Genomic DNA, 21,078 nt, shown 5'->3' on the forward strand with positions numbered 1-21,078 from the left:
CCGGTTGTCGATTATCATTTGTGAATTTTGTTTAGCATATATAGAAGAATTCAAAAAGAAATTTGTCAAAAAAGGAGGGAAGGAAATATGCGATCAATGTGACACTTATCATTTAGTATGGGGAAACTTTGTTACATGTCCAGTTGTCGATTATTTCCTAGCAAGGCTCAAGGGCTTAACACACTGATACAGATCCAAAAGTCGCACTCTTGCAATGCTTTGAGAATTGAGTTAACCAACTGATTTGACATAGGCTTAGCAAAAATTCAACAGATGAGATATCAAACTTTCTACATAATAAACAACATACTTGATGTTTCAGTTGTAAAGTAGACGAAGCCATTACAACAATTGAAGAAAAAGGAAGGACTTCCATTCAATTTCAAATCCAATGAAAATACAAAAAAATGTTTCTGTGAAGCTGAACATAACATTTGCAACTAAATGGCATGGACTTGTACATATCAGAATGTTACCACATTTCAATTGATATGTTCAGTATGGCAAAACTTATTTAACATAATATATGAATAAAATACATACCATAATTAGGATAACATTAAAAAGGGATGCTAACAACTCTTACAGCTTGGCTGAATGGCAGAATCTTCCTTAAAGCCCTATAAAGCCTTCAGTCCACCCTTTTTTCAGCTGGTAATAACAAAGGTTTAAAGTCTTTTCAAGTACAAACATGCAGCATCTTTGCATCTAAGAATCCAAAGAATCCGTATGAGAACCTCCCAGGTCGTCTCCCATCATTCTCTTGTTAAGGCTAGCCCGTTGCATCAATCGCACCAATGATTGCACAACTTCAGACATTGGAGGCCGGAATTCTGGTTCAGGCTGCCAAGACAAATGATGAATTGATTGTCAAACTCAAGTCTTCTAAGCCTAGGCCCCATGCTTTCATAACTAATGAATCGATAATTTAAGTAGCAAGCATGTTCCTGCTTTTGATTTCACAATGCTTGAAAAAAATTGATTGTGTTAGATACCTGACAACAGAGAGCAACAATATCAGCAAAACGTGACAGGGATTTGGCAGGGTAAAGTCCCTTCATTGCTGGATCAACCATCTTTGACAAGGCATCAATATCATGAAGCTGAGGGGTAGCCCATCTCACCAATGACTGTTCTGACCTCGTTCTTGAGCTATAAACAACAGAAATTCAATCAGTGTAAACGTATCATGTAAAGAACCAATTTTCACTCTCAAAACAACAGAAAATTTACCTATCCAGAGGCTTCCGGCCTGTCAAAAGCTCTAGCATAACCACCCCAAAACTGTAAACATCACTCTTCACAGTATAGACTCCTGACATGGCATACTCGGGAGCACTGTACCCAAAGGAACTGAGCATCTGAGTTGAAACCTGAAAAGGAGTATCGTTAGAAAATCGAGTACTATTGTGTTGTTTTCGATACCTTTTCCTGATTATTGACTGCATCAGAAAGTTGAAATAAGCATATGTTGATATCAACAGCTGAATTTCACACCTGACGGTCAGAACTTGGATTAAGAGCAGCTACACCACAGTCAGAGAGATGAGGATTTAGGTCATCGTCAAGCAAAATGTTAGCAGACTTGAAATTCCTATGCACAATGGATGGAGAGCAAATTTCATGCAAATACCTGTACAGAAAAAGATTGTGTGAAACAGAATTGTCTGGTTCCAGAACTTCAACAGCCAAAACCTGAACAAATAAAATTAAACTTACTCTAAGGCCCTTGCTATCCCCAGTGCAATCTTTACACGAATATTCCATGTCAAATGTTTTGTGGTCTCATCTGTCATGTGTAATATGTCATATAATGATCCACTGGCAAAATATGGATAGACAAGAAGGTAATGGCCGTGCTCTGTGCAATAGCCCTCAAGTTCGGTGATGTTTGAATGATGTAAGCGTGACATGATAGAAACTGCTTCCAGAAAGTCTTCAGGCTTTTGTAAGGAGAGAGCTGAAGTGTCCATTTTTTTCACTGCCAAAACCTGGAGGCTGATCTGAGAATTAGTCAATCTGCACTTCTTGAGGATAAAAGATATTTACACTTCTCTAGAATAAAACATGAACAGAGAAAAATTTGCACAGATTTTATTTGGTGGACAAATGGCACTAATATGAATATCTCATGAGCTGCGAATCATAAGTACAGAGAGGTTTACATATTTAGGGTGCAAGCTGTCCATGATCCAACCAACCATGATTTGTGAATGACAGTTTGCTTCACACCTAAGGAAATCTTTCCATTCTAGAATTTTACAGCATACACATATCCAGGAGCAAGATAAAATAAAGAAGCATGAGATGTGAATGACAAGTTGCTTCATGCCTGAGGAAATCTCTCCATTGCAGAATTTTATGGCATACTCATATGCAAGAGCCAGATCATATAAAGAAGCAATTCAAATTCCTTATTCAAAGCATATTCTGCGTAATTTTTTACAATCAAACTCCAAAATAAGCATTCTTCTAATATTCACGCGAATATTAATAATTATTTAATGTACAAAAGGTGAGGTATGCTGAAAATGTAAATTAAGTACTTGACTTACTCAGATTCCAATCCTGCAGAAGAAGCATGTGCACATGGAAGCTCTTAAAAGACATCTTTCAATTCCAAAATCAACTTTTAAAAAGGAAACTTTATTTGTGACTTGAGGATAGAATGTGTGAGCTTCCATATCATTTCTTTAGCAATTATTAAATATGCTGTACTGTATTCTTTAATCAAAATACAATGCCTATTCAGGGCAGATCCCATAAATTGATTGTCAGACAATGATGGAACTCCAGCCTCTCCGTTTTCTCCTGATGTCTTCTTTCCAATGTATTGATGAAGCAATAGCATGTCCAGGTTTTGTTCAGAAGTTACAAAAGGACCTAATAATATGGAGGACCACCTCTCTTCTCCTGTTTCTATTTCTTCTACTGCAAAGAGGAACTGATCTACATACAACTTCAACCACCTTATATAGAGCAACTTATCTCTAAGAGAGTAGAAAAGCTTGTAGATGTACATTACAGCTTGTGTCTAATTGTGACACACTTATATACAAAGCGAGTCCAGCAACACAATCATCTACAAAACAGCTTCTCCTGTTTCTATTTCTTCTACTGCTAAGAGGAACTAATCTACATACAACTTCAACCACCTTATATAGAGCAGGGGAGAAGGGTGAAGGAGATAGTGAAGAGTGATGTGTTTCAGACTGATGCGAAATACATTGTCTCCATCATTTCTCCAATATTCCAGGTCATTAGATATGGGGATGGGGATGCACCTAACCTTGGAGAAGTGTATGAGTGCATCGACTCTATGCTTGACCAGATGAGGGTTGTTGTGCGAGTGAAGCACCCCACTCTAGCATTCTACAATGAGCACATCCGGCCAATCATTCAGCGCAAACGGGACAAGCTGAACACTCCTTTGCATATGGCTGCTTATAACTTGAATCCTAAGTCGTACAAGGCTAGACCAGGTAGAATGACACTGATTCAGGATGATGAGGTGAAGGCGGGGTTCTTTAGGTGCATAGAGAAGATGTATGATTCGAGAGATGCCGGCATAATTTGCATTGAGTGGGGAAAATTTACCACTCTTAGAGGCTATTCAAATGCAACAAAGATGGATATAGACACTATGGCACAGGAGGACCCACTTTTGTGGTGGAATTGTCATGGTCTGAAATCTTTGACCACCACTCTAGCTATCCGTATGTTATCCCAGGTTTCCAATTCTTCAATTGCTGAGAGAAACTGATCTAGATATAGCTTCATCCACTGTCTTAAGAGGAATAGACTTACCTCTAAGAGAGCAGAGAAGCTTGTGGCTATACATAGTGCTTTGCGTCTCATGGACCACAAGACACTTGTGTACAAGGAGAGTCCAGCAACACGATGGGATGTAGAGCCAGAGGAGCCATCATAGATTGATGAGGATGATCCTACCACTTCAGATGGAGGGCTGGTTGGTGTGAGCTTGAGGGATACTGACTGTGGGGAGTCCAACAATTCCACTGATGAGGAGTTTGCACTTGTAGATGATTAGAGGCCTCCCTTCACTACATTTTGACTTTTAGCATTTTGTCTGTTGTAATACTATTGCTATTTGCTACTCATTGTAATGATGTATCATGTAATCATCTTTATAGACATTGTGATATGTCATATCAGATATTCATATTTTCGATATAATAGAAATCTCCAATTTGACAATTTCATTTGTCAAATTTTATTTAGCAATTAGCATTCAAGAAATCTTCGTATTTAGATTTAGTAATTCAAGATCATTGTTGTTTGCCTTCTCAAAGCTTGTCTTATTGTGTGCAAAGTAAAGATAGATGAATATACTTGTGAAATTTCATATTTCCTTTTAAGGTTCTCTCTTTCAGCACCTTTAGGCAAGATAAAAAATATTTTCTAGGCAGGTCATGTGACTGTGTGATGGATATAAACAGCAGCTAGTTGTGAAATTTCATTTTCCTTCTCGAGTTGTGAGTATTTTCACCTCTCCATGAAACATTTATGCATAGGTATGAAGAAATTTTGAGTTGTGTAATGTTACAGCTGATTCATTGAGCAATTGTGTGTATCAATCAGCAGGTATAGGTTCTGGAAAGTCAATTTGGTGCATCACCGTAGTGTAGGATTTTTACCGGTTCGGGTTCGGGCACCGGTTCAGGTTCGAAGAACCCGGTACGCCGATACGGCAAAATTTTGAAAAGGGGTTTGGGTTCGTTTGGGTTCGTTAGTACAAAAACATGTAAATTATATATATATATATGCAGCCTATAAGCATGAATTAAGATTAGCATGTCACATAGCATCATATAAACAACAAAACCAACATAAACTTGTAATCATAGCATCATGATCATACCATAACAGCATCATATACATCAAGTTTAATATCAAAATGATATAATATTCAAGTATCATTGTTCCAACTTTCAACAATTTAAAGTTTCATCATCAAATGGGGGTGTGGCTTGAGACATAGGGTCATTTTAATTTTTTATGTGGTGGAATTCAGAAAAGAAAAAAAATTTGCAAAAAAAAAATCCATTTTTGGGCTGTCAGATCCTTGGGTTCGACTTGGGTCCTCTTGGGTTCGACCCTGGGTCCTCTTGGGTTCGCCCTGGTTCGAACCAGGCCTGTGAACCACGAACCCTATCCGAACCACAGGCGAACCGGACCTAAACCCCAAACCAAGACCGTACCGGTCCAGTACCAGGGGTCTAGGGGGCCGAACCCGGTAACTCAACTTTTAAGCATTTATTTCTCCCGTTTTCCTAGCAAGCATTAGTTTTAGGCTAAGTCACAGAATACGGCGATTTTCATGGGTGAGGTTCGAATTTAATCGAATTTCAAACTTTTATAAAAAAATCGTTTAAATTCGTCCATAAATTCGGCAACTGCTGGGTCGCAGGTGTTTGCAGAAACATTCGTGTAAAATTCGTATGGCAGAAACGTTAGCATTTTTTAGGGTATATCTGTCAAGGTTTTGATGGATTTCTCAGAGGTTTGAAGGTCGCCAAATACTCCCCGCTCAGCCATGTCTGTCCGTTTTGAGGGTTTTTTGCTCTTTTTGTTTGTCGCATGACTGAAGGTATATGTTCGTGCCCGCCATTGAAGCTATTTTTTCGTGCTTTGAGAGTGTGAACCCCTGCCCCGTCACCGCTGTTTCCCACACAGTACCGCCATCGAAGCTCTTTGTCCCTCGCAGACTCGACTGGTAATGCTTTCAACACAAGAAGGCATATTAAATTTACTTTTGTGATTTTGGTTCTTAAGATTTCATATTAAATGTATGTCATTTTAATTATTAATATTAAATAGATTAAAGTTTCATATTAAATTTATGTCATTTTAATTTTCTTATTATTATTAAATAGATTTAGATTTATTGATTATATTAGCATTTTTATTTTAAATAAAAATATTATATATTTAAGTTAATATTTCACATTAAATGTATGTTATTTTAATTTACTTATTAATATTAAATAGATTAAAGATTTCATATTATATATATGTTATTTTAATTTACTCATTATTATTAAATAGATTTAGATTTATTTATTGTTTTATCATTTTTATTTATATTGAAAAAAAATATTAAATATTTAAAAATAATAGTAATTTATATAAGGCGAATTTTATCCGATTTTTTTTTTTCGAATTTTTCCAAGTCGAATTTCATCCGAATTTCATGGCTGTCGAATTCGAATTCGAATTCGAACCTTGTGACTTAAGTTTTAGGAGATTGTCCCAAAGAGAGCCAGCTCTTCAACTAGATGTCTGATCTCAAGTATTGGAGCCCACACTCTCGAGATCATCCCCATGTTTCAGTGGATAGTTGAACCTAGTTCAACAAGGGTGCACATTCAATTGACAACAGTTGATATTCATGTTTCAGGTTAATTGTTAGCTACAAAGAGTTTAGGCTCTCTAATGAAAAAAAAATTGTGTGAATCATAATCATGGGATTTAAATTTATTTAGGGTTTCATCAGTTCCATATGTTTTGTTTGGGTGCACTGTTTGAAGCTCAAAGATATGCAATGACCAAAACATAATGATTTTTTATATGGGTGCATTGTTTGAAGCTATCAAAATGGTCCAATTCTACAACCTTAGCAAGTGACAACAGTTCTTTATTTTCAGTTTCTCTTGGACATCATGATTGTCAGGCTTTGACTTTAACTTTGATTGTGACAAGTATTCAAGCATTTAGATTTTTGGGTAACAAGTATGGTGCATGCGCTCTATGGTTGGAACTTGGAAGCACTTATGACAACAATTTCCATCTGACATATAAGCAGTGGCGAATGACATACATCTGTAGTGTAAAATCTATGGAAACAGGCTTTCCTACTTAACCTTTCTATCGAATGGATACCCTTTATTCTCCAAACTCAAAATCTTCTTCCTAGTAACCTCTATATGGATCTTTGAACATCCTTACAGCAGCTTGAATCTCTAGGTGCATGTTGCAGATGTAGATATTAAGCACCATTTATTCTCAATTATTTTACTTAGACTATTAAACTTGTAATTACATTTTTATATTCTTCCACTTTCATGTCTCTATCTGAACACATTTCTGATCCATATAGAAATAAATTTTCAAGATAAATAAAAGTAACTAATAATTTTTATGAACAAAGATGTATTAACACTACCTTTCCATTGGGAAATTCTGCTCTGTAAACGCGTCCAAGAGAACCCTCACCAATAAGATTTTCTTGACTGAAACTCCCTGTTGCCATCTGGAGGTCCGCAATAGAGTACTCTGTTGCTGTAATTGGGTTTTTTGTCTTCTTGCTAGCAAAAATGCTTCCAAAACCTTTGTCAGTAGATGACTTATTACGATCTGAGGGAGGAGGCTTCAGAATAATTTCAGGTGGTGGGGGTGATGGCCTGAGTTTTTGCTCAGGGTTCTCTTTTGGTGCCGCAGAAACTAGCAATTTAAGAAAAAACAAAGTGTGTTATTAATCACTAATCACTGCACATGGCCAAGGAACAAAACATATGAACCCCAAGATAATTTTGAATAATCATTTTGGTATTTTATAGCTTGAAAGAATTCAATTTAAACAAAATCAATTGTTAATCTACTAAGATGTCATTCTTTTATAATATAAGTATAAAACAGTGAGATGGTTGAACAATTACACTGTTTGTACCATTTTTCAGTAAAATGACTAAGCATGATCGACAAACTAAGAGTTAAACCAACCAAGGATGCATGGACTATTATCTAAAGTAAAAGAATCTTGCAGTTGTGTACATGAATATCTCATCAGACTATGTCTTGGCACATGCATTACAGACTGACACACACAGAGACATCTCTCTTTCTCATTGGTGCTGTGAACTTTGACCTTTCTTAAATGACTAAAAGTCAAAAATAGTTGTTTCAACTTTCACGAATGGTAAGTCCTATAGGAAAGAAAATGCTGACTCATTCATTTTACTTTCTTCAGTTGCTTTATTTCCAAATGTTAAAACCACTGATTCCACCATTTTTATTCGCTTACTTATCATGTTTTAGTAAGGTCCTTTTGCACTCCAGTTAGCGTTCCATTTCCCTTTCACAATCTTTATTTTCATTATTCATTCTAATGAGTTATGCCAATCATAATCTCTAGCTTTTCTGTGATTATTAGGTCTAAGCTCAAACACATAACGATTATTGATGATCCCATGTTACTTCTAGCATTCAAATGGGTTTGCAGGTTGACAGTAATAGGGTTGATTATGGTTGCAGTGTGTGTTATACAAAATATTGGTATGCTACAAAAAGATCATTCTGATTCTAATACGAAGCAATGAGCATCATAGAACTCTTATAAACATCTTATTCAATGGAGACACCTGCCAGTAGAAGAAGTTATATAGAATGTTTGTGAACCCCTTAGCACCCATCATTACAGTCATTGTACTGAAATATAAGAATGACAATATCAAGTGGTGGGCCCACCTCACCTTGTTGTAACAAGGTAGAGTCTAGACCACTTAGTGAATGGGCCTGGACCTCTTTGGATGATTACCATGTCTACCTAACATTTGGTCAATGTGTTCAGGTTCAACGTATCAAAGATTCAAAAGTGTTTGATATGATTATGTCAAAGATAAGATAGCCAGGATGCACCATTGTAAAATCCATGAAAAGAAGCTTGTTTCTTTTAATGCAAGACCAGATTACATCTTCTAGGGAATTTTCTCTATGACAATGATACTGAACAAATTTCTAGCCAAGTGCAGCATCTAATCCACATTTGAAGTTAGCTTGAACATGCAACCAAAAATTCTCAAGAAATTGACAGTTCTATATTCCACTTTCAGATTTTTTTATCGAAGAGATGCTTTATCTTTAATCTTGATTCTCTATTCACTACAAATCTGTAAGCTTCGTATGTTTGTTTGCGAATTTAACATTTAAAGCTTCAGCTGTAAGTTTCCATTATACTGAACATATATTTGTCTACAATAACTAATAAGTGACAATGAATTCTATATTTTTTTAGTATTCACAAAGATTCTAGTAGTTTGTGTGGTTAGGTTTCCAGTAGTTATACAAAAGACAAAAGAACAAAATAAAAACTAACTCTACAATAAGATTATTGGCGGATGAGTGTAAGTGGTACCTTTAGGGGTGAGCGGTTCAAGTGGGCTGAAAGATGAATCAATGTGTAGTTTTTCTTCATCATGTGATTTTTTAGACTTCTTCCGTGCAAAAACAATAATTCCAAGTACAGCACCAACAGCAATCAAAACTCCTATCACTATACCCACAATTTCCCCACCACTTGGAGATTTCTTATCGCTGCCTTGATTGCCTGATGTATCTGATGAACCTTTGGTAGGTGACCTGTTTGATTGCCTGCTAGGGGGTGGAGTATATGGTGGAGGGGGAGGAGCAGGACCTACAGAGAAATTGTTGCCACCATATCTGCAAGGCAAATTCATGCGCAACCAATACATTTAATGCCTCTTCCATAAAGGTATGCCTCTATATAAAAAAAAGGTGCATACTTTAATATAAAATTTCTATTCAGATCAGAAAATATAAATAAACAAAATAAAAAATGCAAATTGAAAACTTACTGAAAATTTTGTTTGGACTTCCACTGGTTAGGAGTCCAGCCACTAAAATGGTTATTTTCAATGTTCCTGAGAGTGGCAAAGAGTAAGTAGTTGTAAAGTCATAAATTAAATTTTCTGTCTGGATAATTCCAAAGAATCAATAAAGTCAATAAATTTGAACTTTAGCTTACAAATCCCCAAGTTGAAGATTGGCAAGTACATTAACAGTCCCCGTAAGCTGATTATTTTGCAGCTGACTGCAAGGGTGATAAAATTCATATCACTGAAGTAACAAAGAAATGTTAACAAAATTAAATTAAATTTCTGTCTCCTAGAGATGCTTGATAAGGTAAATTCACTCACAGAGAATTAAGATTTGACAATGCACTGAAACTCTGTGGTAGATTGTCACTCAGATTGTTGAAAGATAAATCCCTGCAACAGAAAGTGACACTCTACTTAAGGAACAAAGCAGCAGAAAATGATATCCTACTAAAGTAACAATTGTTGAGAAAAATATATGGATAATCTGATTTAGAAGTTAGTTTGTTGTTTGATATCAGACTAATAATCACCACAATTCTGAAGTATATATGTAAATCAGCAACAATGAAAATGAAAACAAGAACACATAGAGCTCACATAACACCAAAATTTAAAATTACCATGGGAAATCCCTTTTGGGAAAAAACCTAGCATCAAATAAATACTATTCACTATATTGTCTGTAAAATAGTATTACAATACAATGTGAAAGTAGATTTAAATGTCTCCACTTTATGCTCCAAACCTAACAGAATTTCAGCAGCATTTCCACAGCACCTCTTTATTTTAAAAGCAACTATATATCAAACCACCATTGCAAGACTCTTATTTATAGAGTTGAGAGATACAAAATCCACCAATGATTTCTAAAACCATAAAACCAAACCTGTGAGTTCACATCCCATAGGGGAACTTCATGTGCAACCCTTCATGTGCCTTTGTGACCATTTGCATACCCCTAGTGACCTTTCACCTTCCAAGGCCAAATAGGTCCACCAAGAAAATAGCGCCCAGCTCATGTTTGCAACCCCAACATGATATGCAGGGTCGATGTCATGGTCCAAGTCATACCACATTGCAAAATTAATTTGTGAATTTGAGGGACATACCTCGTGAAGAATTGATGGTATTGTAAAACACAACAATGTAAAAAGATTTCATTCTATTCAAAATATGAAAAGTCCATGCAATTTGGGCAAACTCAAAAAGAGATGTATGCCCATAAACTCATTCAATTTGGGAAAACTTGTGGGAGAGATGTATGCCCATGGGACTCTATTTAGAGAGCTGATACAAATTGACAAACTTGTCAAACAAGATGTATGTTACTGTTGGCCAAAGGTTTGTCGTTGCGCCAAAAGATCGACATGTTAATGCCCAATACAAACCCCAGAGATAAACAAACCACGGGAGGTGGTTAAGCCATGTCGCAAATCCCCAAGGGCGACGCTGAACAACCAAGAGGATGAAGGCACCAACCTTCCAACAATCCCCTACAACCAAGGGATTCAAACCTGTCACCGAAGCTCTGATACCACTTGTTGGCCCAAGGTTTGTTGTTGCGCCAAAAGATCGACCTGTTAATGTCCGATACAAACACCAAAGATAAACAAACCATGGGAGGCAGTTAAGCCATGTCATGAATCCCCGAGGGCGGCGCTAAACAACCAAGGGGATGAAGGCACCAACCTTTCAACAATTACAACTTGACAAACTCCTCCTAAGAGATGTATGCCAATCACTCAATCTATTGGCTTTATGTTGAGCCGAATTATACATTTTCAAAGAAGCTGAAAGCTCACCACATCCATGTCCTTATTAGAAGTCAAATGGACAATCTAATAGTTGAATAAAGACAATTGATTATAAAATTAAAATATATTATTTAATTGGATACCCTAACTTATTATTTATCATTCCTCCAACCTTGAGAGGAAATGGGCTCCATTGCACATGCTGAACATTATGGCCATGAAAGCCAAGAAGTTCAAGCAACTCAATCATTTCATCTAGTAATGTAATTAGAGAATGTAGAATCCTTGAGGCTTTCTCGTAGGCAACTGCAATGTCTTAGCCGCAACCTGTTTCATTTGTTCTATGGAATGACTTTCTAGGAGAGAGATCAAGGCAGCCAAATGCAAGAGCAAGAAGCAATAGAACCAAAATATCTTGCCTATCAAATTCTTCACAAATTGGGAAACAAATCCCTTACACAAAGGGTTTCCATGAAATATGTGTACTTTTAAATCTATTTAGCCGTCATGTGTGTCTTAGCCTTGGTATTAACAACAAAAGAAGAATCCCCACCAACACAAATAGGTTGGCTTGTAATACCAGCACTCACTCACATTCACTCTAACTCCCTCTCTCTCAACTGCTTTGAAGGTTGAGTGGGTAGATAATTCCGATAGAGTGGTAGCGGGAGAAGCCGAGGCTCTTATGGATGCCATGCTTTTTCTCTTATCCATTTTTTAGTACTTAACCTCTACAAACCTTCAATCAAATACACAACTAAAAGTACAACCACTAACACAAATGACCAAGGTAAAACCCTTGGACTCAAAGAGGGAAGAAAGATTTGTAAAGACCACAAAGATGGATGCATATGTGATAGCTTCTTTTAGGGGGCGAGAATCATGGTTTCCTATATAATTTGATTGCCATATTACTTTAGGGTTGGTTGCCTAGCATAGCATTACATTAGAAACAATTTAGTTGCTGCAAGCCCCGATTTGTCTCCTGCGAGTAGAGTGTGCAATGCTCTCGACCATATCGTAGCCCCCAACAACCTCCAAGAGGAGCATCTACATCACATTTTCGCTATCGTAGGTGATAATAATAGGTGGCTTGGGCTTGTTCTTTGAGCCAAGAAAATGTCCTCGAGGCTTCTTGGAAATAATGCATTCTTTGCCATTACAAAACACTAAAGCATTCTCAACCTTGGAATTGTTCTTGACATTTCACCATTTACATTAATCTCCCTAATGATTCTCACAATCACACCCATATTCAACTAAAACGCCACTGGACTGCTTATCAGCATAAGGAGAATAAACAGGTCACTTGCTTGTAGGTGCACCTAAAATGATCAAACATGGCTCTGATACCACTGATCTGAATTATTAATGTGAATTCAGAGGGCAATACCTAGTGAAGAATTGGTTATATTGTAAAACACAACAAATAATGTAAGTAAAAAGATTTCATTTTATTCAAAAATATGAAACATCCATACAATTTGGGCACATAAGAGAGATGTATACCCATAAATCCATCCAATTTGGGCAAACACATGGGAGAGATGTATACTCATGGGACTCTATTTAAGAGAGCTAATACAAATTGGCAAACTCACCAAACGAGATGTATGTCACAACTTGACAAACTCATCCTAAGAGATGTATGCCTATCACTCTATCTATTGGCTTTGAGTTGAGCCCATTTATAAATTTTCAAAGAAGCTGAAAGGTCACCACATCCATGTCCTTATTAAAACTCAAATGGACAATCTAATAGTTGAATAAAGACAAATTGATTATAAAATTAAAATATCGCATTTAATTGGATACCTAGACTTATTTCTGATCAGTTCACTAGTATCAGGTCCCACTTGGAGGTTTGGAGGAAGGCCAAGAAACAAAGCCTTTGGGTATAGAGGGTGTTGGCTTTGCTTCTACTCTTCTGCGAAACTTAGAGTCTATGTTTTTGAATTTCAAAGCTGAGAAATGAGGTAGAGAATTTCAATTGTGAAGATGTTCAAAAGATTCCTATAGGCTTTGCATGTTCATCATTACAAAGGAAGTTCAAAGGTCTGGAGTAATCACATCATTCTCCATTTCTATGGCCCCTCTCTTTGCAAATCTTGTAGGAGGCAAGAAACTTGTTACGATGTCCAATTCCAATCATTGGCAAGGTACATAAGGGGCTGCGGAGTAGGAGGCCTGGATTTAAGATGTAGATATAGGGCATGCAATGTTAGGCTCCCATGATCATTATGGGGTGGTGCAAGGTGTTCATATCCACTAAAGGGGGCAGTCATGTTAAATGTTCTTTAGCTGGGGTTCTTTGGTTTGGTTGGATTTTGGAGTCTTCTGCATATGGCATCTTCTACCATTCTGGTGTTTTCTAGTTTGTGGTGTTCTGTGTAGTTTTCTGGTTTGTTTATCTAGACTCACAGCTGGTACTCATTATATATACATCAGCAACATAGCAGCTTTTTGTTTGTGGTCTCCTCACAGCTTCATGATGCTTATGTTGTAAAGCTTTTTCATTTCAGAAGGGTGGTGACTCCTATAGAACCCATACTATTATATCTGGAAAAATGAAACAAGAGAGATTCAATTAAGCCAGATATATGTTCAAGCACAAAAAATATGAGGAAAAGGTGACAAAACAATGTAAGGGAACAGCATATAATATTTTTTCAAGTAAAAACCCCTCTTGTAGAATTTTCAATTTTGGTAAATTTAAAGTCAAAAATTGAAGTCAATTAACTATTAAGGTTACAGAGTGCATGCGTCAAAATTGACCCACTCTCCAAAAGACAAGGGGTTTATTTTAAGACTGAAAAGATTAAAAAAATGTGGTTTGTTTTACAATTTAGAGGTTTCTAATTATTTTCTACTACAACTTTCGATGTACTTTGAAAGTAGTTAAAAAAATCATTATTCTTAGTTTCGAGATGGCATTCATTGTGTTAAATGGCATCATCTACTATGAAGAAGCTGCCCTAATCTGAAAAGTTCATTTTTCTTTTCAGCTATAATGACAAGCATCTTATAGATCTGCTTCTTATGGATCTCAAAGTGTCCCTAATGGCAAAAAACCAGCTAGATTTTCAAAAAAAACGCAAATTATTTTTATAGAAATGAAGCAAAGTTGCATGCACAAGGATACGGATACAAACACGCATACAGTATCAGATATGAGTACAACCATTTTTTAAGTCCCCCAATATGGATACGGCTGGATACGACATTCAAAAAAAACACATAAACATATATTTAACATAATTTTCTAAGTTATTAGAAGAGATTTTCATTACTTCAAAAGCAATATAGAAACATAATTGCTACATAAATAGTTTAAGTTGATTTAACAATTTACAATATGCAAAAATAGTAGAGTTGCATTGGAAGATAACCCAAAAAAAAGGGTCTCTGAAATAGAAAAACATTTCATTTGTCTTTTTCATTTGGTGTAGGTTTTGTTTATACCAATTTTTTTGAAAAAAAAATTGCATGAATGAAGTTTTTTAAAATTAAATTAGGAAGATTTACGTCAAATTTTTAAAAAGTCAAATCACATAGTATTTGGCACGGTTGGAAAATCAAGGTTTTTTGGGCACGCGTCGGCGTGGGTACAATATCCAACGTATATCCAGGCTGTATCAGATGTGTATCCGTTTCAGATACGGGGATACACATGCCCAAGGGGTAAAGGAGTATCCGACTACTCTGAAATCAAGTTCTTACGTTTTTCACCATACTAGTCCTTAACATGATATAGAAACTAACAAATTATCATATACCATGGAATTGTCTTATGTGTCAACTTTGTTTGCAAGCCACACTAACCATTACAATAGTAAGTTGTATAGGATACCAACAAACATAAGTCCGAACAAGTCATTGAAAGATAACTCAAACTACCCCAGAAATTGATGATACAATTATTAATTGACTAATGGAGAATCTGCATAAGTTGATAGTTTTATCTTTGTATCTAATTTGCTTCTCTTATCTGCAAGAATTAATGCAAATGCAACACAACCTAAAACAGAAAAGCCACTAATCGATTGTCTACTACTTGGCTATGCTTCCTTGGATAAGCAATGCTTTAGATGGATTCCAACTAAGAACATATAAAAGAGTATTCGCTGCTTCTTCCCTGTAATAGCACGGCACATTCTAGTTGGGAGCCATGCACCTCACCATTCCCATAACCATCCTATTCCTCCTTTCCTTAAATTTATTTTGTTGTAAACTATATGGATTAGTATAGTGACTATGTATAACTTCCTTCTCGTAAAATTCTTATAACTGTTAGAAAACAAGTTTTCAGGCCTAATAATTGATTTGTTCCGCAATTTGTTTCTTCACCAACATTTTGAAAGCTACAAACTGACATAAGTATTATGACTTGTATTTAGGAAACAGACCCACAATTTCTTACAATAATCGTTGATAAACAGAAAAAGAAAAAATACTTTGCTCCAAACATATTGGATGTCTTTATTAACCCCACAGATAAGCAGGTACTTGGTCCAGGATTCCTTTGGCATGCCATGATTTACTAGTATCAAATGGACATTAGCTCTGATCACTGTTTTCAGATCTGCTACTGCCCAGCTAGAGATATTATTTGCCAATTTATAACCTCAATACAGCCTTTACATTTAACATCACTTCAGATATGCAAGCACAAACAACACAGTACAACACCATTCCAACCACATACAACGTTGTTCCCATACAGATGTATTCTGTCAGATAAACTGTTCTAATGTATAATTTTACAAAGTTGTGGTATCAGATTCAATATATTATCCCTAAAACCCTCACCAGCCAGAATTAGGTATTTGTTTCCTTGCAATTGAAGCAAACATTCCCTCACACATCCAGCACAAGAACAATCGAATGGCTATGATACCATGTAACCTTTAAAGCAAAGACCGCTCTTACCATTACAATAGATAATCAAGCACCTGCATAAAAAATGCCAATATGCTCTTGGGCCGTTGAAACAGTCCACACCTTTTGGTAAATTCGCATACCATAAGTATATATATTGAGTAATATTTGTCAGCTAATATTCTTAGCACGTCCTATAATATCTATTGTCACGCTGGAACAAATTTCACATTTTTGCACAAAAGGGGCAACAAAGGACACACCCATCATCTTTTCTTAATCACTCTGAGTTAGTCCTGCAAATTTTCCTTATGGAAGTACACTCTTTGAAGGTGCACAGATAATTTAGACTGTTTAATTCAAGGTCTAGGTGGCCCCTTTGCATGTGACAGAGATTTAACTTCATCTCCATTGCCTTACAGTGAATGGAACACATCCACCTGACTGGATATGATCTTTACCATATGTTGACTACTATTAAGAAAAAACATTTCTATGAATATTAATGTCCATAAGCATGAAATATTAGCTGTCTGCATTTTAAAGACGGGCATGGAACATCTGATGGAAGCACTATGTAATATCAGGTAAATAAAAATCATAGTTTGCAATGTGCTTTGTAACAGCATCATCTGATTATGTAATTATACGTAAAGAATCTTACAGGGTTGAGAGACTTGAAAGCTGTTGAAATGCATCTACAATCTGACCTGAAAGGTGATTGTGACTCAAATCCCTGCAGTCAACCTCATCCATGATTAGGAGGGTTATGTAAACTATTGCAATTCAAATATGTTATAACCAATGGGATCAAATAATCATCTAGCTAAACTTACATAGAATTCAGTGCAGTCAAGCCTGAAACGGAATAAGGTATATTACCATCAAGATTATTGTTAGCAAGGTTTCTGCCAGACAACATCAAATTGCCAAAGTTATTTCAATCAAAGGGAAAACATGAGCTAGCTAGAATGAACGAAAGCTAAGCAATCCAACAAAAGATTTTACCAATATTTCTTTAACTCACAGATTCTGAAGTTTCGGCGGAATTGAATAAGGGATGTTGCCATGAATGTTGTTGTTGCTCAAATCCCTTCATCAGAGTCGGACATGATACAGCAAGCATACAAGAATATATCTCAATTCTGGGGTAATTTAGATAAATGCATTTAACTTCCTATGCAAGAAGAAATTAAGGAAGAATATAGGGGGATGTATACTGTACTGACTTTTAACTTCCTATGCAAGAAGAAATTAAGAAGGAAGAATATAGGTGGATGTATACTGTACTGACTGTAAGGAAAGAGATAATTGATCAAGAAAATGTCTGATAAAGTCTTACAAAGTTGTCAATGATGAAAGGCTTGAAAGCTGGTAATATAATATTCCTGTCAATCCTAAGCCAGACAAATTTCTGTTCAATTTACAAAAAGAAAGGAGAAATTCTGTAAGAATTTATGTTGTACTTAAGAACCCGTGGAGAGGACAACCATAAAACAGCATTAAAAAAAATTACTACATTGAAGTCACAGAAGATCCAGAGCAGGAAACCCCTTTCCAAGACTGGCCACATGGATCAGCTCCATTTGCACTCCATCCGTTAAGTTGCTGTGGAGAACCTAGATTGGTATAGATGCCTTGAAGTGCACTAACTGGAAAGATCACACACTAAATGGGGTAAGATTAACTACTTAAATTATATGGCAACAATTTATTTTTGCCTCAGCATAATTAAGAATGTGGAATTTGCAGAAATCAAAACTAATGAAGTTGGAGATTTCTTATAATTCCTTGAATCTTTTATAACCTTTGTTAATATGTATCATGTGGGTCTGAGAAAACCAGTCCATTCATGGAGTGTTTTATCTAATTGAATGTTTGATTTAAGGAATTGCAATGGCATTATCTCTTTACCATGATAGACTCCAGTTCTGAACTCTTGTTTTAAATAAACTGCTCATAAATCAGTGGTTGTTGTTTGCCTAAGTAAATGTAATATGTTTAATAGAAAACATAATGTTCAACAAAATTCAGCTTAATGCAGTTATTTCAGAAGGCTAGGCTTACAATTAAATCTACTGGTATAGAAGCAGATGGATGTTATTTCTAAGAAGCCTCTAGTGATCTATTGAAACAACACAATTTACCTTTCATTTCTAAACAATGCTTAGAAAATTGAAAGTGAAATGTTACTGCTAAGATTCTTAGATGTTTTGAAGAGGGCTAACGATTATTGGGGCAAATTAAAACAAGAGGTACCACATACCACTGTTATTCAGTACATAGCCTCAATTGAATCTACTAATATTTCCTTTGTTGCAATTCTTAAGTGTAGAGGGGCAATTTGTGCCCTCCTCCTCTCCAAAGAACGACGGGTCAAAGACGTCAACACAACAGCGAGTATGATGCACCAGCCACCATCAGAAGACGCCTAATGACCATCCATTGTCAATTCTACATGAATATCAACCTGTACATCTCCTCCTGGGGAATACAGCAATTATTTATGGTAGAATGTGCTCTTTACGTGTAATTGAATGTATGTTTTCTCTGCATTCTGTTTGTTGTTTGTTTTACTTCTCTGCATTCTGTTTGTAGTTTGTTTTGCTTCTCTGCATTCTGTTTGTTGTTTGTTTTGATTCACCTATAACTCGTTCAAATCTACATTTATAGTATGTATCCCATAGATTTTCCGAGATTCAATTGACATGCTATTCAGGATTTACATAATTGTTGAACTTACAGACTACAGATAATTTTTGCGCTCATAGGCTACAGCAGAAGAAACAAGGCTCTGGCCTTTATTCAATAAGACTAGTTCGTCGGTCTTAAAGAAGCAAAGGAAAAGTTTAAGACCGGAGCCAAACACCGCAACAATCAAAGATGTCACGTTTATACATTGTTTCAGTTCACGATTGTAATAAATGCTTTGTGTTTACAGAAATTTCCCCCAATTATCACATTATTGATGTTTTAATTCCCCCGAAGAGGGATCTGGAAGACCACATTATTGATCATATAAGTTCCCCGAAGAGTGATCTCGGAATTAACAACACTAACCAGTGTAACGACTTTATTTTACTGTGAAAATCTAGAATCTTTAATATCAAGAGCATTTCATATCTGTGTGGTAACAGCTACAAGCATTATGTAAGAAAGGGAACAAAACAAGATACCGTCTTGCTGATCAGTAGTCCCCTGCAATCCCCCAATGATCGCCGCCAAAATGGCCGCAACCAGAAACAAGCGCTGGAAAGAGCCCTGTGCCATTTCACAGGGCTTCCTTCAACAAATAACAATTACAAACAGCTCAGCGCACTCCTGTTTCCTGCACAAACAAATGTCCGGCTGAAGCTGAACAAAACGAGCTCCACTCCTACTCCCACTCCCAATCTCACTCGCATTACTAAACTTAACCAGATCGCGGCTTCCACATTTACCTTCAATATAAGCAAAGAATAACACAACCTTTGTTTGATCCCCCGGTAAAATGAAAACGAAAATACCCGGGCTGCTGAGCTGACAGCTAAATCGTGAACTGCTCACATGCAATTCTGCCAGCTCAGCTGAACCCGTACTACCAGGCTGTCGTCAAGTCGAAGGAAGAAGTCTTTGGGATCCAAATGTCGAGCATTTAAAACTCAAAAGATTTGGCATTTGGGAGCGGCGCTTACACTTTCATAACCTCCACCAAATCCGCGGCATTTGAACTCGTTTCTACAGATTTAGCTCCGGTTTCGCCAGATCTGCGCGCCTCATTTTCTCATGAGCTGTTGCCTCAAAATAGTCAATCCGCAAAATTAAAAAACGCTTTCAACCCATGTTTTCACTGCTCCTCTTTACATTCCTGACGACAACAATCGGATTAGATTAGCTTAGCTTAGCCAGCCATCCTCCAACTGTCCGACGACTTAATTGCGCAAATATTTTCTTCTCTTCTTATTAACAAGTCGACGTCCATTTGTCGTCACGTCAGACATCTGCCTCAAATTTCAACAAATAATTGCTTCCCAACACTAAAACGCGGAAACCAAACTGAAAGGGGAACACCGACCTAAATCCCTTTGTGTTTAGAATCTTTTAACTTAATTATTATTCCATGAGATGTGCTTTTAATTTAATTTAATTTAATTTAATTATTATTCCATGAGATGTGCTTTTAATTTAATTATTATTCCATGAGGTGTGAGCTCTTTAGGAATCTCTTTACTTTTTTTTTCCTCCTTTTGCTTTCTTGGCTGTCTCTCTCGATTTACCACCTTGTTATGTTGTCATCATGTGGAGGGTGGACCAACACTAATTTTTTCTATATCAAACAAATAGCCCTTGTGTCCCCCACATTTAGTTGATGATTATCTTGTCTTGTAAAAGAAGTTGAGAGGTGGGACATTTTTTGAATAAATTAAAAGATAACAAACATCGGTTAATTGAATTGGGAAACGTATTGTCAAAAACACATCACCACCTTCCATATCTAAGAATTTTAAAATAATATGTGTAAGGGTGTGTGTAAAGGAAAATAATGTTTTCTTTGGGTTTCATTTAGTTTTTATTAAATGTGATTAAATAAGTTGAATTAATTTAAATTAATTGATAAGTTTGTATATATTAAATTATGAAAGTAAATGTAATGAAAAGTGGTATTTGATTTGTTGATTGAAGAGTGAATGTTAAATGAAGAAGATTTTAGAATTAATTTAAATTCTATCCATATATATTCTTCTTTCTATCCCTCTATCTCCATCTTTTCCAGTATCTCCCTATCATTCCTTCTTTCTTTATCTATCTTCTCTTCTCTCCTTTGTGTA

At 36.1% G+C, this 21,078-nt stretch overlaps 1 protein-coding gene across 1 annotated transcript; it reads right to left on the minus strand.

Annotated features, from left to right (window-relative positions):
- Positions 1–351: 351 nt before the first annotated feature.
- Positions 352–20,208, minus strand: LOC131065251 (protein STRUBBELIG-RECEPTOR FAMILY 8). Its single transcript, XM_057999723.2, has 16 exons — positions 19,447–20,208; positions 17,790–17,922; positions 17,613–17,684; positions 17,298–17,363; positions 17,107–17,178; positions 16,935–17,006; positions 9,957–10,028; positions 9,785–9,850; positions 9,615–9,680; positions 9,155–9,459; positions 7,187–7,464; positions 1,720–1,991; positions 1,498–1,633; positions 1,234–1,373; positions 996–1,152; positions 352–843 (listed from the first exon to the last, which is right to left on the minus strand). The coding sequence occupies exons 1-16, from the start codon at positions 19,538–19,540 to the stop codon at positions 709–711; spliced, it is 2,136 nt and encodes a 711-aa protein (XP_057855706.2). The 5' UTR covers positions 19,541–20,208; the 3' UTR covers positions 352–708.
- Positions 20,209–21,078: the final 870 nt, after the last annotated feature.

The sequence above is a fragment of the Cryptomeria japonica genome, chromosome 2 (genome assembly GCF_030272615.1).
Source record: "Cryptomeria japonica chromosome 2, Sugi_1.0, whole genome shotgun sequence".
Taxonomy (NCBI): domain Eukaryota; kingdom Viridiplantae; phylum Streptophyta; class Pinopsida; order Cupressales; family Cupressaceae; genus Cryptomeria; species Cryptomeria japonica.

Excerpts from the sequence above, each read along its gene's own strand:
- LOC131065251 (XM_057999723.2), bottom strand. The coding sequence starts at position 19,540 with ATGGCACAGGGCTCTTTCCAGCGCTTGTTTCTGGTTGCGGCCATTTTG. Across the intron at positions 17,179-17,297 it reads CCGCCGAAACTTCAGAATCT|AAACCTTGCTAACAATAATC; the intron begins GTGAGTTAAAGA and ends GTTGTCTGGCAG. Across the intron at positions 1,153-1,233 it reads GGCCGGAAGCCTCTGGATAG|CTCAAGAACGAGGTCAGAAC; the intron begins GTAAATTTTCTG and ends TGTTGTTTATAG.